Source organism: Pleurodeles waltl, chromosome 10, assembly GCF_031143425.1.
Source record: "Pleurodeles waltl isolate 20211129_DDA chromosome 10, aPleWal1.hap1.20221129, whole genome shotgun sequence".
NCBI lineage: Eukaryota > Metazoa > Chordata > Amphibia > Caudata > Salamandridae > Pleurodeles > Pleurodeles waltl.
Genome location: NC_090449.1, coordinates 857,561,629 through 857,578,434, shown reverse-complemented (window position 1 = coordinate 857,578,434; position 16,806 = coordinate 857,561,629). Strand labels below are relative to the sequence as shown.

General features: G+C 43.6%; 1 protein-coding gene across 1 annotated transcript in view; it reads right to left on the bottom strand.

Moving 5' to 3' along the window:
- Positions 1–857: 857 nt before the first annotated feature.
- The window catches only part of GTPBP10 (GTP binding protein 10), a 98,190-nt gene continuing 82,241 nt past the window's right edge, over positions 858–16,806 (bottom strand). The window contains exon 10 of the mRNA XM_069211562.1: positions 858–2,139. Coding sequence (XP_069067663.1) covers positions 1,886–2,139 — 254 coding nt within the window. The 3' untranslated portion in view covers positions 858–1,885. The remainder of the gene's footprint in view (positions 2,140–16,806) is intronic.

Sequence of the window (16,806 nt, the reverse complement as noted above, 5' to 3'; positions counted from 1 at the left end):
CCTCAGAGAAGACTCTACTCTACCCTGGTTTGGCCAACAGTGACCTAAAACCAGCAGCGCTCCTGTGTTTTTTCCTTTCCATTTATCACTTCCTCCATTCCCTATCCACCTCCCTCCTTCTCTTTCTCTTGTGCGGTAACTATGTGGCCAATTGCTCCAGACAGATTCAGGGACTGCTGGATCCAGGGACAGCTGAATTTAGATGGTCTCTCAGTACATCTGTTGTCATCTGAACGTCATCTGATATTTGATACTGTATTTTTTATTGGATCTCCTGCTTAAAAAAAGTCCTCAGAGATGGTACACACAGCTAAGGCAAAAGGAGCTCACCGCCGCATTCACTGGACTTTGAGATACAGATCCCTTGCACATACAATATTCTCTGCCATGGGGCTTCATCTTCTCTCAGATTTATTTGGGACAATGAACAGAAATCACATTCCTCTCAGAGATGTCCATCTGGAAGGCAACTTGTCACTTTGATTAATGATGCAATTCAGAATTATAATTGGAATCTTTAATAAATAAGATAAAATAGACTAATATTTCTGTGTTTTTGGATTACCTTTTCTTTATCAAAGCATTATAATTATGTTAGTTTAGATGAGGTTTTCAGGAGTGCCGCATGTAGGCAGGACTATTCAGTGCTAATAATGTCAAAGAAGATCCCTGTAAGGAGAATCATTTCATTTCACGAGGTGCTGTAGTGGACACTTTCTGTAAAAGACTGCAAGGTTTGGAGAAAACAGCAGTCATTGGAACTGGCGAATGTCTTGCCTAGAACAGGTGTTGGAGCTGTGCTAGCAATAAGGAGAAGCAACTCACAGTAAACCAGGAGATTAACGAGATTATGAATGTACATTGCAGATATTTTAATCTACAGGTAGGCAGTGCCCATCACCAAACGGTTGATAACATACTTTCGACATTCCAGCTCGTCATAATTTTTGCAGGTATAGCAGTAGAAAATGATCTGCAAAAAATATCAATAACTAGTAGAAAGCCTAGTAAAAGGGTCAAAAGTTACACACAAAAAAGTGTTACAAACCGTGGGCCTAAAAATAAACAACGACATCGACTAGAATAATAACAGATACAAAATTCTGTGCATTTAATTTATAAACTGTCATGCGAGGCACAGGGGAAAACAATTATCCACAATAATATATTTGGTTATGCAATGAGTGGCATACTTCGTGGTTCCAGCGTGGAAAACGCCCAAACCACATGCTGGTGCTATCTACAGAATATCTTTTCACAGTTAAATAGTGTATATCCACCCCTCTCACTGCATGTTTGATGGCTGATGTTTTCCGCAACAAAAAAGTAGTTTACTTTCCCTCGTGTCACTGTTTCTCTGTCCCTTGCCCTCATTTCTGATTTCAAGGTTTTTCTCCAGACAAGAATTCTCATATAAGCAGGAGTGTCTTCTCTGTATTGTTAGTCTACAAAGTGTCCATCAGATCAGTATGGGGTCTGTTCCCATACCTACAGGGTGTGGTTACACTCATGTAGAATCAGACTGGGATACATGAATAGACATATGCCATTTCTGTTCGTTCTAACATCTCAGTCTGGAGAAGGTGCCATGGCGCATACACAGAAGAAATATACTTGCCTTCCAGTACGTTTATGGTGCAGGGCAAACACAGAGGACAAGCCTGGCGCATAGTTCAAATTTATGATCTTCTAACACCAAAGATATGGCGTGCCAGAGACTTCGATGAGCAATATTTATAGGGAAATAAGGAACATGATGCATCAAGGAAGTGCAAATTAGACCGTTAACCTGTTGTCGCTTTGAAATAAGGGATCACATAAAAAGTTATTTTTATTTAAAAATAGCTTCCAGGTTGATGTCAGTAACCTCCTTTATAGATCTTTGTCACTGTATATCCAGTGTTGAGTTACAATTCTTGTGTCTTTTAAAAGTTTGATCTGTGCCCGTTGTTTGTAAACTTTGAAGTTTTTCCTTTTGGTACTTTTCATGCTCCTGCTCATATTGGTCTTCTAGAGATTTCCTAATAGCAACCTTTAGTTCATGCACTCCTAGGCCAGTAGACGCAGAGATAGGAAGGACACATTTAAACTCTGCTGGAGCTTCCGGAATCATGTCTTCTGGTAGCAGGTGTAAAAAATCTGTGAAAAAGAAACCGGTTTAATATCAGATTTACAATTAATATTACTCTGCAAAAATACACAAAATTAATATGATAACAACGAAAACCAGAATATAGGTGAGAAGAAAAAAAAAGTCTTTTTGAGACAGGTACAATTGCTATGAAAACAGAAGGACACTTATGGGAGCAGCAAAATGCATTTTGTCTGTGTTGCAGATCATACAGAAAAAAAGGGAAAAAAAGGTGCTTCTGCCGGTAGTGACATTCTGTAGGCATGTGCCTACCAAATGGCATTGATGCCACTCTCCTTGTTTTATTGACTGCGCTAAAATGGTGGATGCCACTAAGCATTCCTTCTAGTTTTTATTAACTGATCTAAGTTCACAGAAGTGATTTTGATGTAACGGACCACCTGTCACCAAATGTTGGGCACTCCAAAATAGTGCACCAAAAGAAAAACAAAAAAACGTGAAATGCACGGGGAGAGGGACAGCAAGAGTAGAGAGGGTGGGATAAAGAAACAATGGGGGATTGAGGCATGTAATGTAAACAAAATTGAGTCGCAAGGATAAGCAAAAAAGCATGAGAGGGACAGCACGGTTGTGTGACGGAACCACGCATGCAATTACCACGCATGCCTTCACAATGCAAATTTTACCATGAAAACTGTGCGTATATGTATATGGAAAATGTCACTGACCCAGTGTACATCTGTTCGTGGCGTGAGACGCTGCAGATTCACATGCTGTGCACTGGTCCTGCCATCTAGTGTTGGGCTCGGAGTGTTACAAGGGACTCCTCCCTTTAGGCTCCATTGCGCATGGGCATTGACTCCATCATAGATTGTTTTCCCCGCAAAGGGTGAGGGAGGAGTTGTGAGTATACTAGAGGTGCCCTTGCAATGGAGTAGTAGTGTATGTACATAGTGTGTATTAAAAGAATATTTATTTACAATTTTCTTGCAACTAAAAACGGCTACAGGCTTCCGGGGAGGTCACATGTGAATCTGCAGCGTCTCATGCCACGAACAGATGTACACTGGGTAAGTGACATTTTCCGTTCGATGGCATGTGTAGCTGCAGATACACATGCTGTGCATAGACTACAAAGCAGTAATCTCCCCAAAAGCGGTGGTTAGCCTGTAGGAGTTGAAGTTGTCTGAAATAATATTCTTAATATAGCCTGTCCTACTGTGGCTTGTTGTGCTACTAACATGTCTGCACAGTAATGCTTAGTAAATGTATGAGGCGTAGGCCAGGTGGCTGCCTTACAAATTTCTGTCATTGGTATATTTCCAAGAAAAGCCATTGTGGCACATTTCTTTCTAGTGGAATGTGCCCTTGGTGTAATGGGTAATTCTCTTTTAGCTTTAAGGTAACAGGTCTGAATGCATTTAACTATCCATCTGGCAATCCCTTGTTTGGATATAGGGTTACCTGCATGAGGTTTTTGGAAAGCTACAAACAATTGTTTTGTTTTACGAAATTGTTTCGTTCTGTCAATGTAATACATTAGTGCTCTTTTTATGTCTAATGTATGCAAGGCCCTTTCAGCTACTGAGTCTGGTTGTGGAAAGAAGACTGGGAGTTCCACAGTTTGGTTTAGATGGAATGGTGATATGACCTTTGGTAAGAATTTTGGATTTGTACGGAGAACCACTTTATGTTTATGTATTTGTATAAAGGGTTCTTAAATAGTAAATGCTTGTATTTCACTCACTCTTCTAAGTGATGTGATGGTTATTAGAAAGGCTATTTTCCAAGTCAGAAATTGGATTTGACAAGAATGCATGGGTTCAAATGGTGGGCCCATGAGTCGTGTTAATACAATATTAAGGTTCCACGAAGGTACTGGTGGTGTCCGTGGGGGTATGATTCTTTTTAGTCCTTCCATAAATGCTTTAATAACTGGGATTCTAAAAAGCGATGTTGTATGTTTAATCTGCAGATAGGCAGATGTTGCAGTGAGATGGATTTTAATGGAAGAGAAAGCTAGATTAGACTTTTGTAAGAGTAATAAATAACTTACAATGTCTTGTGTGGAGGCATCTAGTGGCTTAGTTCGATTAGTCTGACAGTAGCAAACAAATCTTTTCCATTTGTTTGCATAACAATGTCTTGTTGGAGGTTTTCTCGCTTGTTTAATGACCTCCATACACTCTTGTGAAAGGTTTAAATGTCCGAATTCTAAGACTTCAGGAGCCAGATTTCTAGATTGAGCGATGCTGGATTTGGGTGTCTGATCTGTTGTTTGTGTTGTGTCAACAGATCTGGTCTGTTTGGTAGTTTGATGTGGGGTACTACTGATAAGTCCAACAGTGTTGTGTACCACGGTTGGCAAGCCCAGGCTGGAGCTATGAGTATTAGTTTGAGTTTGTTTTAACTCAGTTTGTTGGCCAGATAAGGAATGAGCGGGAGAGGGGGGGGGGGGGGGGGGAAAGCGTAAGCAAATATGCCTGACCAACTGATCCAAAGAGCATTGCCGTTGAACTGAGGGTGTGGGTACCTGGACGCAAAGTTTTGGCATTTTGCGTTTTCTTTTTTTGCAAATAGATCTATGTTTGGTGTCCCCCAGCGGTGGAAGTGATCCTGTAGGATCTGGGGATGGATTTCCCATTCGTGAGTTTGCTGTTGATCTCAACTGAGATTGTCAGCTAACTGATTTTGAATGCCTGGTATGTATTGTGGTATTAAACGAATGTTGTTGTGAATTGCCAAATTCTTTGTGCTAAGAGACACAGTTGTGACGAGTGTGTGCCCCCAGTTTGTTGAGATAGTACATTGTTGTCCTATTGTCTGTCTTGACAAGAATGTGTTTGTGGGCAATTAGTGGTTGAAACGCTTTTAATGCTAGAAATACTGCTAGCAGTTCCAAGTGATTTATATGAAGTAGTTTTTGTTGATTGTCCCATTGACCTTATATGCTGTAATTGTTGAGGTGTGCTCCCCACCCAACCATGGAAGCATCTGTTGTGATAATGGAGTGTGGCACTGGGTCTTGAAATGGCTGCCCTTTGTTTAAATTTATAGGGTTCCACCATTGAAGCTAAGAGTGTGTTTGGCGGTCTATCAACACTAGATCTTGTAGTTGGCCCTGTGCTTGCGTCCATTGTTTTGCTAGGCACTGTTGTAAGGGCCGCATGTGTAGTCTTGCATTAGGGACAATGGCTCTGCATGAGGACACCATGCCTTTCATTACAAACCTTACCGTTTAGTGTTGGTTTGGTTGTATGCTTGATCTTACATTTTGGAACGATTGGACACTTTGTGGAATTGGAGTGGCAATTGCTCTTTGTGTGTTCAGTGTTGCCCCCAAATATTGTTGTATTTGGGATGGTTGCAGATGTGATTTTTGGTAATTTATAGAAAACCCTAGTTTGTGTAGAGTTTCTATGACGTATTGCGTGTGAAATTGACATTATTGTTGAGTGTTGGTTTTTATTAGCCAATCGTCCAAATATGGGAATACGTGCATGTGCTGTCTCCTTATGTGAGCTGTTACTACGGCTAGGCATTTTGTAAATACTCTGGGCGCTGTTATCCCGAACGGTAGCACTTTGAATTGATAATATTTGCCTTGAATTACAAACCTTAGGTATTTCCTGTGAGAAGGATGGATGGATGGATGGATGGGTATGTGGAAATACGCATCCTTGACATCCAGTGTTGTCATGTATTCCCCATTTTTTAGCAAGGGAACTACGTCTTGAAGTGTTACCATGTGGAAATGATCTGATTTGATGAAGAGATTTAGTGTTCTGAGATCTAAGAAAGGCCTTAATGTTTTGTCCTTTTTTGGAATGAGGAAATATAGCGAGTAAACACCTGTTCCTTTTTGGTGATTGGGTACTAGCTCTATTGCTTGTTTTTGTAACAGAGCTTGGACCTCTATATGTAATAGGTCTAAGTGTTGTGGAGACAGTCTGTGCGGTTTTGGTGGCACATCTGGAGGGAATGTTGTGAATTCTATGCAATAACCATGTTGGATAATTGATAGGACCCATGTATCTGTGGTAATATGTGTCCAATTGTGGTAGTATTTGGTTAGCCTCCCCCCCCACTAGTGACAAGTGTTGGGGTGTTGTGACATTGAAGTCACTGCTTGCTAGGGCTTGGTTTTGTGGGTTGGAATTTCCCTCTTCCTCTTGGGAATTGTCCTCTATAGGAACCACGAAACCCTCCTCTTTGGTATTGTGATTGATAGGTGGATTTTGTTTGGGAGGTGGAAGGTTCAGATGTTTGTTACCGAAACCCCCTCTAAATTGTGGTTTCCTAAAAGTGCCTCTGCATTGTAGGGAGTAGATCGCGCCCATGGCTTTGGCCGTGTCCGTGTCTTTTTTCAATGGCAGTATTGACTTCCGGCCCAAACAACTGATGTTGGTTAAACGGCATATTTAATACGGCTTGTTGAATTTCTGGTTTGAGTCCAGAACTCCACAGCCATGCATGCCTGCGAATAGTTACAGCCGTGTTGACAGTCCCTGCTGCTGTATCTGCAGAGTCTAATGCGGACCTTAGCTGATTGTTCGATATGGCCTGTCCCTCTTCAACTACTTGGCTGGGCCCGTTTTTGATGTTCCTTGGGCAAGTGCTGTATAATGTCTTGCATCTCGTCCCAGTGTGCCCTATCATAGCGTGCAAGTAGGGCTTGCGAATTCACAATTCGACATTGATTGGCTCCTTGTGATGCCACTCGCTTGCCTGCTGCGTCAAATTTTCGACTTTCTTTGTCAGGTGGTGGAGCATCCCCTGATGATTGAGAGTTCGCTCTTTTCCTTGCTGCTCCTACAACCACTGAGTCCGGTGTGAGCTGTTGTGTTATAAACACTGGGTCTGTTGGAGGTGGTTTGTATTTCTTTTCGACCCTAGGCGTGATATCTCTTCCCTTTACAGGCTCAAGGAAGACCTGTTGTGCGTGCTTGAGCATGCCCGGTAGCATTGGTAGGCTTTGATAGGATGCATGGGTGGATGCCAGAGTGTTGAAAAGGAAGTCATCCTCCACTGGTTCAGAGTGCATAGCTACGTTGTGGAACGTAGCTGCCCTGGCTAGTACTTGCGTATATGCTGTACTGTCTTCTGGTGGGGACGGCTTGGTTGGATAACACTCTGGGCTGTTATCCGATATTGGTGGATCATATAAATCCCATGCATCAGCATCATCTTGGGTCATCCCAGTATGTGTGGGTGACTGCATTATTGGTGTTCCCACTGGTGATAATTGTGGTGAGTGCAGTGGGGATGGTTGTGGTGAGACCTGTGGTGTTGGTGACTTGTCACTAACCACGTTTGCCTTTGGTTGCATTTCTGTTTCTTGAAATGCCAGTTTTCTTTAAGATTTGAGTGGAGGTAAAGTCTTAATCTTGCCAGTATCCTTTTGGATATGTAACCTCTGTTGTCTTTGGTCAGGTTCCTCTATATCCAACTCTTGCTCAAATCTATGTCTTTGTTTGAGTTGCATGGAAAGCCCTTGCTCCTCAGTGTATGAGCTTCGTTTCGGCTCCAAGGCCGCTTTTTTCGGTGCAGAAGATTCTAATGTAATAGTCTTTTTCGGTTCCGAGGAGCTTTTACGGGGTTTGCTCGATTTGATCACTCGGTGTCAGAATTAGTCGGAAGTCTTCGGCAACTCTTTGGCCTTTTTTGGTGCTGATGTCTGGTCACCTTCCTTTCGGTGGGTTGAGCCATGGCCTGCTAGCGGTGGCGTCCCCATGGCCTTAAGTTTCTTGGTGTGACCCTGAGTTTGGGACGGGGCAGGTTTACTCACGGTTTGTTGCACCGTCGAGGGTCGTTCACTGTCGGATTCATCAGAGTCCTTTTCTTGGATGGAGATTATTTCTTCCTCCTCGACGTCAAGCTGTTCTTTTGGTTTCGACGCCATTTGCAGTCTTCTTGCGCGTCGATCTCTCAAGGTTTTCTTCGATCGAAATGCTCGGCAAGCCTCACAAGTATCCTCTGTGTTCAGGTGACAAACACAGGTTACAGACCCGGTGCTGGTCTGGATAAGGATACTTTGCGTGACACTTCGGACAGAAACGGAAGGGGGTCCGGTCCATTAGTCTGGAACGACGGGTGTGGTCTGGCCGACCAGGCCTCGATGAACAGTGGAAGCCCCGAAGGGCCGCCGAAGCGGTCTTGATGTCGGTGCCGATACACTAAACCCGTACCGAACGAGAACAATACCGTCGAATTTCCGATACTTTAGCTAACTTTCCCGATTCGAAATACGGAGCGAAGAGGAACAAGCCAAACCCGATGGCAGAAAGAAAACAATCTAAGATGGAGTCGACGCCCATGCGCACTGGAGCCGAAAGGGAAGAGTAACTCGGTCCCATGACTCGAAAAGACTTCTTAGAAGAAAAACAACTTGTAACACTCCGAGCCCAACACAAGATGGCAGGAACAGTGCACAGCTTGTGTATCTGCAAGCTACACATGCCATCAAACATATATATACACAAGTTCTTGTAAATATAAGAGAGAGACCGTATATATGTTGTAAAATCCTATTGTGTAACGGTAGGTTGAAAGATCGAATATTATGTGTATCAAGATTTGATATTAGGTATCAGATAAATACCAGTTATTTAATTGTGAGGATTTGAAATTAGAATATCAATTTTGAGGTTAACCATTCCAAGATGGCGACCGTATATGTACCAGTGGAGTTGTCCTTCTATTGTTTTCTTGCACGGTATTATTGTGGTTCACATTGGGTGTATTTAAATCACTAAGAACGTATGGAACAACTGACGTGACCAAGGCGCAAGCCGAAACGCATTGTCAGTTTCTCAGCTAATAAAACAGTTTTGATATTGCAGTCGCCTTTGGATTGTCGATCTCTGGTTTTATATTTACAAAAACTTTGGGATATTTAATACGTGTGATGGGTGAGTTAGCAGCATCTCCGGCATTTGGGAGCACGCCGGCACCTAATGTCAGGAAAGGGAAAGATATAGATTTATTTATATAACCTTATTAACCCACAGCCATGCCATTTTTTTTTTAGATTGTTTTACCCCTATTCGATATTTAAAAAGCTACAAAAAGTGGTTTTATTTTCCTTAATTCTTTAGTCCAGTCAATGTAATACATGAGTGCCCTTTGACATCTAAAGTGCAGAGTGGTCCTTCGGCCACTGAGTCAGGCTGCGGAAAGGAAAACGGTAACACAATGGTTTGATTGATATGGAATTGAGAAGCTATCCTTTGGTAGGAACCCGGGGTTTGTACGGAGGATCAACTTATCTTTGTGTATTTGAAAGAAAGTTTCTTTTAAAGATAATGCTTAGAGCTCAGTTACATGTCTAAGTGATGTAATTGCAAATAAAAAAATCACCTTTCCATTACAGGAACTAAATAGGACATGAATGAAGTGGCTCAAAAGGAGGACCAATGAGCCTAGTGAGTAAAATATTAAGATTCAAGGATGGGACTGGGGGTAGTCTAGGTGGAATGACTTTTAAGTCCTTCCATGAAGGCTTTGATAACTGGAATTCTGAGCAAAGACATGTGGTCTGTTTTGTAAATGTGCACCTATGGCTGCAAGATGTAATCGGATTGAGTGCAAGTCAGGTTTGCTTGTTGAAAGTGAAGCAAATAAACAATATCTTGGACAGATGCTTTAATGGGGTAAGTATTTTCGGATTGGCATGGGAAAAACAAAATATTTTCCATTTCACTGCATAACATGCACTAGCTGTTGGCCTTCGAGCTTCCTTAAGAATCTCCATGTACTCAGAAGGTAACTGGAGGTAACCAACTTTATGACTTAAGTAGCGATATCGCAAGGTTGAGTAACTTGGGTGTCCGAGTTGGCCTTAGTTCTGTGTGAGAAGGTCTGGCCTGTTGGGGAGCTTCTCGTGGGGAATCTGCGAGAGGTCAAGGAGTGGTGTGAACCATGGCTAACGGGACCGTGTGGGAGCTACCAGAATCATGGCGAGAGACGTCTGAGTTTCTGAACCAGAAAGGGAATGAGAGGGAGAGGTGGAAAAGCATAGGCAAATATTCCTGACCAATTCCTCCATAGAGCATTGCCCTTGGACAGAGGGCGAGGGTATCTGGTTGCGAAGCTTGGGCATTTTGTGTTTTCTACCGTGGCTGGAAATGTCTGAGGAGTTCCCCACTTCTGGATGTATTTTTGAAGGACCGGTTGATGGAGTTCCCATTCGTGGACTTGTTGATGCATCCTCGTGAGCAGGTTTGCAAACTCGTTGTCCATTTCTGGGATACACTCTGCCAGTAGATGAACATGATGAGCCCACTTCCATATTATTTGTGCAAGGTGTCATAGCTGGAAGGACAGTGTCCCCCCTGTTTTTATAAATAATACATTGCTGTCATGTTGTCCTCTGGAGTAAGACAGCTTTGTGTGACAGGTGAGGAAGGAAAGTTCTCAGGGCTAGAAGACCCGCTTGAAGTTCCAGGTAATTGACGTGCATTGACTGGTGATTGAGATCCCAGATGCCCTGGATTGTGAAGTTCTGAAGTTGCACGCCCCAACCCATCAGGGATGCATCTGTGGTCAGAATGAGCTGAGTCACAGGGTCTCAAAAAGGCCACCCTTTTAATAGGATGGTGGAGTTACATCATTACAGAGAGAGGCAAGTTTAGCAGTCTAACAACACTAGGTCCTGATGGTGACTCTGTGACTAAGACCACTGAGGAGAGAGACATTGCTGTAGTGGACGCATGTAGAGGCTGGCATGAGGGACGATGGCAATACCGGATGCCATCCTCCCTAAGAGATGCATGACAGCTTTGACTGTGTAAGTGTGAGTCTCCTAAAATTGAGGAAGAAGATTCTTGAAACTGAATACAGGCTGGATCGTGATATGCTAACCCCAGCTCCACAATGAGAATGGCTCCTAGATACAGCTGAATTTGAAGAGGTTGTAGGTGGGATTTGAGAAAAGTTGATGGTGAACCTCATTTTGTGAAGAAAATATACTGTTTACTGTGGTTGGAGCATGGGATTGACACTGCTGTAGTACACTGGATTTGATGAGACAGTCATCTAGGTAAGGGAACACATGTATTTTCTGTCTTCTGAGATGCGCTGTAACAACAATTAGGTACTTGGTAAATACCTTGGGAGCAGTTGTGACTCCAAAAGGGAGAACTCTGAATTGATAATGCTTTTCTGTGACCACAAATGTTAGGTATTTGCGGTGTGCAGGGCGAATGGGGATGTGGAAGTAGGCGTCTTTCAGACCTAGAGCCATCATGAAGTCACCTTGTTGAAGGAGTGGAATAACAACCTGAAGAGTAACCATGTGAAAGTGTTCTGAGAGAATGTAGTAGTTTAGGGATCCAAGATCCAGTATGGTCTGAGTGAGCCGTCCTTTTTGGGTATGAGAAAGTATAAGAAGTGTACTACCATTCCCTGATACTGTAATTGGACAGGCTCTATGGCTCCTTTGATAGGTAGAGACTGTACTTCTTTTAGAAGGGCAGGATGTTTTTGGGATAACCTGTGTGCGAGCGGCAATGTTTCAGAGGTGTGGGAGTAAGCTCCAGACAATAACCATGTTGGATAATGGAAAGGACCCATTGGTCCAATGTTATGTCTGTGAATTGCGTGTGATAATAGTGAAGGCGGCCCCTTACTGGTGTGGTGTATGGTTTGGGAAGATGTATATAGTCAGTGTTTGCCCATAGGAGGGTGAACCACAGGTGGTAGCGCTCTTACCCCTGCCTCTGAAATTGTTGCATCTCTATGTCCCTCTGAAAGATCCTCAAGAGTAAGAAGTTGAGGCTTGTTTGGTTTGGGAGGTGTTTGGGTGACAGGTTGTTGATGTTCTATAACCTCTGTATGTTGTGCAACGAAAAAATAAAAACCTGTGTGTTTGGAAATGAAGATCCTCTCTGGCCTTTGGGGTGTCCGTGTCTTTCTTTAATTTCTCAAGCTTAAAGTCAACCTGAAGGCCAAAGTGATGATCCCTGTCAAAGGGCATATAAAGTACCACTTGTTGCACTACTGACTTGAAGCCTGAACATCTAAGCCATGCATGCCTCCTCAATAAGATGTTGGTGTTTATCCCACGTGCAGCCATATTGGTGGCATCTAATGGACATCTGATTGTTTCAGAGGGGCAAACAATATAATCTGCTGACCACATTTTGGGTGCTCATCTGGGAGATCTTGGCGGAGTTCCTCCATCTCATCCCAGTGAGCTGGGTCATACCTAGAGAACAATGCCTGTGAATTGGCATATGCCCATGATATGCCACTTGTGCATCTACTATTTTGCCTGCCGCATCAAGCCTCTTACTCTCCTTTTCTGGTGGAGGAGAGTCCCCAGTAGCCTGGGTGTTAACTTTCTTTCTGGTGGTGGTATCCACTATGGAATTTGGTGGGACATGAGACATAATAATAGTGGGTCGGAAGGTGCAGGCTTGTATTTCTTGTCCACCTTGGGTGTTTTAATCCTAGAGCGGACAGGCTATTTGAATATGTTGTATGCGTGTCGAAGCATCTCTGGGAGCATAAGGTGGAACTGAATGTCTCTGTGGGTGGTGGTGAGCGTATCAAACAAAAAGTCTTGCTCTGCTGGGTCTTTATGGAGCTGCACATTGTGCTAATTGGCTGCCCGAGCAGCAACAGGTTGGTAGCTAGTAGTATCCTCTGGAGGAGAGGGCTGTGCAGGATACAAGTTTGGATCTGTGTTAACAATAGGATCTGGAACATAGGAGCCCCAAGGGTCTGTTTCCGGATGTGCATCCCCTAAGTATTCCCCTACAAACAACGGTGAACCTTTGGGAGTGAGGATTCCTGCAGTGGGAGAGGCAGGATAATGAGGACGAGAAGGAGGTGGAAGGAAAGTGGTGAATATAGTGGATCAGGAGGAGGAGGTAAATGCTTGTGTACGGTGGCCTTGTCCTTTAAGGTCTTTTTTGGAGGTAGTAAAGTGTCCAAGGCCTCCTGGAAAGTTTGTTTCCTCTTAAAAGAAACAGTGGGAGTAGCCACAATATAGCCTGTCCCTTCTTGAATAAACAACCGGCCCTGTTTAGAGCACATGGTCTCTAGCATCAGCTCAATAGGAGACGTATAGTGGACGATTGACTAGAATCCAATTGCTTGGAAAGAGTAGTGTCTTGAGTTTTCGGTTTTGATTATTTCTATCGCTTGACCGTTTTCGATGCCGAAAACTGATTTCAAGCTGCTACGGCTCAGAGCTGATACAGTCTGTGCCCAAACTTTGGTGGTTAGCAAGCGGACCAAAAAGGAGGAGGTTGAGCCCAAAGACGCAGCAGTAGTCTTCATTCTCTTCGGCGCAGCGTAGATAGGCGAGGCAGCAGAAATGTCGTTTCGAGACCACCCATGGTCTGGTGGCAGTGGTGGTCCAGTGACCTAGGTAAGGGCTTATTTATGAGTCTTAGTGGGGGCAGGAGGGGCTATAGTATTCACTTGCTGCAGTGAGGACACCTTGTGGCTCTCCATGTCAGACTGAATGCTGGAGTCTGAATCTTGAATGGAGATGGCATCCTCCTGTGCGTGTTCTTCCCCGATGATGCCTGGGTGTCCTCTGGGGATTTATGCGCAATCTCCAACCTGTGTGCTCCTTGGTCCCAAAGGGTCTTCTTCAATCTGAATGATCAAAATGCGTCACAGGTAGCCGCCTCGTAATCTGGTAAGAGGCACAAGTTACACACCTGGTGATGGTAGGTGTGGGGGAATTTGGAGTGGCACAAATGACAGAAATGGAATGGTGCCCTTTACACCAGTTCAGCATTTTCTTTGGTGCCACGTGGAAGTAGGCCTGAGGAAGGTCAAGGCCCGCGCTAAAGGGCGTGTGGTCGGTACTGGACCCGATGAACTAGAAAGTTCTAACGCAAGATGAAAAACTTGCTTGAAATAACAAAACCGGTGAATAAAGGATAGATGGAAAGAAAGTCTCAGACCGGAGCAAGTCTAAAATGGAGCGATGAATACACATCTGAACCCGACGGCAGAGAGAAAACAATCTAACAAAGGAGTTGATACCCATGCACATCACTGAGAAGGAGGAGCCACTCGATCCTGGGACTCGAAAATGCTCCTCAAAGAAAATTCACTTGTAGCACTCCGAACCCAACACAGTAGATGGCGGAGGTATGCAGAATATGTGTATCTGGAGCCACACATGCCATTGAACATCATACATACCTACATACATATTTAAAAAATAAAACACCTATTACGTCCCTGTGAAATACTTCCATTCTCCTGTATAACCTTTACGATGACTATGCCATTACCATTCATGCCTTTATAACGTAAAGGCATGCGTGGTAAAGGTATAGTCATAAAATCCTGAGTTGTAATGCATCCATGGTAACGGACTGTGTTGTATTGACCAAGTTGCAATGGCTGTTTCTCGGGGAGAACAATACAGTGTGCTGGGAAGCGGCGGGGGTGGGGGGAGAGAAACCTACAAGAGAAAGAGCAGCAAGGAGAGGCTGCAGGGGTAGCAGGTGTTTTGTGGAAAAAGTTAAACACAAGTGTGAGTGCGAAAAATCAAAGATACTCTCAAGGAGTGCTGAAAGAAAGAGTACTTCACTAAACGTGAACAGTGGTTGTGCTCCAAGGGAGGAACAAACAGAAGAAGGAGAAGGCAAGCCACGGAATAAAAAGCAAGCACAAGAGAGTAACAGTAAAGCTAACCAATGTTTGCTAAGCCCTCAATAGATCTATAGCAATCAGACAGCTTGGTCCATCTGGTAGGCGAGACCTAAAAACGTAAAATATTACAGTTCCAATAAGGTTAAGCCTAGAGAAATGTCATACATTGAGGAAGGACAGAGACAAACAAAGATTTTTCACTTTAGGTGAGGTTCGAAATGATAAAATATGGGTGTCTGTGAATGCTTATGAGCACTTGGTGCAAGGAAACAAAAGATCCATCAGCTACGCTCTTTTTTCTCTTCTCCCATTACGTTATTATTATTTATTTTTTATTTTTTAACACAACAGCAAACCTAATACACCCAAAAGCTTCCCTTCCGTAGCAAACTAATCCTTTCTATTGCACGATTCTCCAGAGGTGCCCGTTATCAGGCTTGAAGCAGGAGAATGCCATATTGGTAGAACTTAAGCAAAGGCAGTGTGTTTGGGTCAAATGGGTATTTCAAGAATATCAAAAATACCAACTATTTAACGGCTGTTTAAATATAAATACAACTCGTATTTTTAAGTTTTAATTACACATTTCTGGGGGTGTGGACAACAGCATAGCTAGGTAGCTGCTTTCTCTGAGAGCTCCGGCTAAGAAGGAAAGATCCGACTGTTATGCTGCCTCCAAAAGGGCCATCTAACTATGCTTTGATGACATATATTGTGGCGAGACTGTCCTGAGGGGCCGGCTAACGATCTCTGACGATGCGATAGCAGCAATCTGACATCTGCCGCCCTCGATTCCCGGGCCAGCAGCAGGGGCACAAAATGGCTGCCAACAAAGAGTGAGTGGCACATCGGCCAGGCCACCTACATCCTTCAGTGCTCCTGGCGGCAAGACTGTGGATGCCCTTCCAGAACTGGGGTGACAGAGGGACCCTCATAGAGGGTTGCCTGACCCAGCAATGCAGTGTCGGAGTCCTGGCAGGGTCTGCGGCCACCACAGGGTCGCTAGACTGGGAATTGGCTCTGCGGGCAAGGAGCGGTTATGAATACCAGAGGTGGGCCCTGGGAACAAGAAATGGTGCTACTGGGCCCTGAAATATATTTTTGATGGATAAGAAGTGGCGCCGCTATGCCCTGATATTTTTTCACAGGCACCACACCCTGGGGGAGGCTCTTGTCACGGTAGTGGGGGCCACTGTATGCCTACTTGGGCACTGCATGTTTTTTTCCATGCCCGGCTGACTGAGCCCAAAGACGTATGTATACTAAAAGTATACAAGAGGCCGTACATGAGCGCTCGACATAAAAACTGAAAATGTGATTGACTCACGAGTTAAAACTGTATAGTTCTACTTTCAAGCCACGTTTGGTGTTTTTTACTCGCTACAGGTACAAGTTTTGTATAACCTTTCATCTACCGCTTTTGTCAATGGAAATAAAACAATTTTTACTTGCCCCCGAGTCCCTAAGTTTATTTTCCTAGTTTGGAACAGTTTTATTGTAGTATGTATATGAAGGTGGCAGAGTCTGTCAGGGAGAATATTGACAAAAGCACACCTGTTATGGAGTTGCTTCTTGATCTCTCAACAGCTTTCAACATGGTATCACACCATTGCTGAACAGATTTAGTAACCTTGGCATTCAAAGTTAGTCTGTTTAATGGGTTTAATCCTTCCTGGAGAACAGATCCCAAAAGGTATATTTATACCTGCATTTCTTTTTTTTTTTTTTTTACCTCTTCAACCATTGGTATGTGGTGACCCACAGGGTTCTTCCCTGAGGTCACTCTTATTTAATCTTTACCTTCCCCCATTGCCGGATCTCAATACATGCTGGGGTGTCAGGGTAGTGTTGTATGCCGACGACACCCAATTGCTTTTTTCTTTCCAAGACAACACAGAAGCTGCTTTCTACAATTTTAAAGAGAGTCTCAGAGGAGTCACGGCATGGAGGGAGGCAAATTGCCTGAAACTAAATTCGGATATAACTGAAGTTCTGGTTTTTAATCAAAGTGGACCCCTACCATGTACCCTTTGGTGGTCTTCTGAACTCAACGTTCCTCCAAATCCAACCTCTTTGGTTAGAAGAAATCT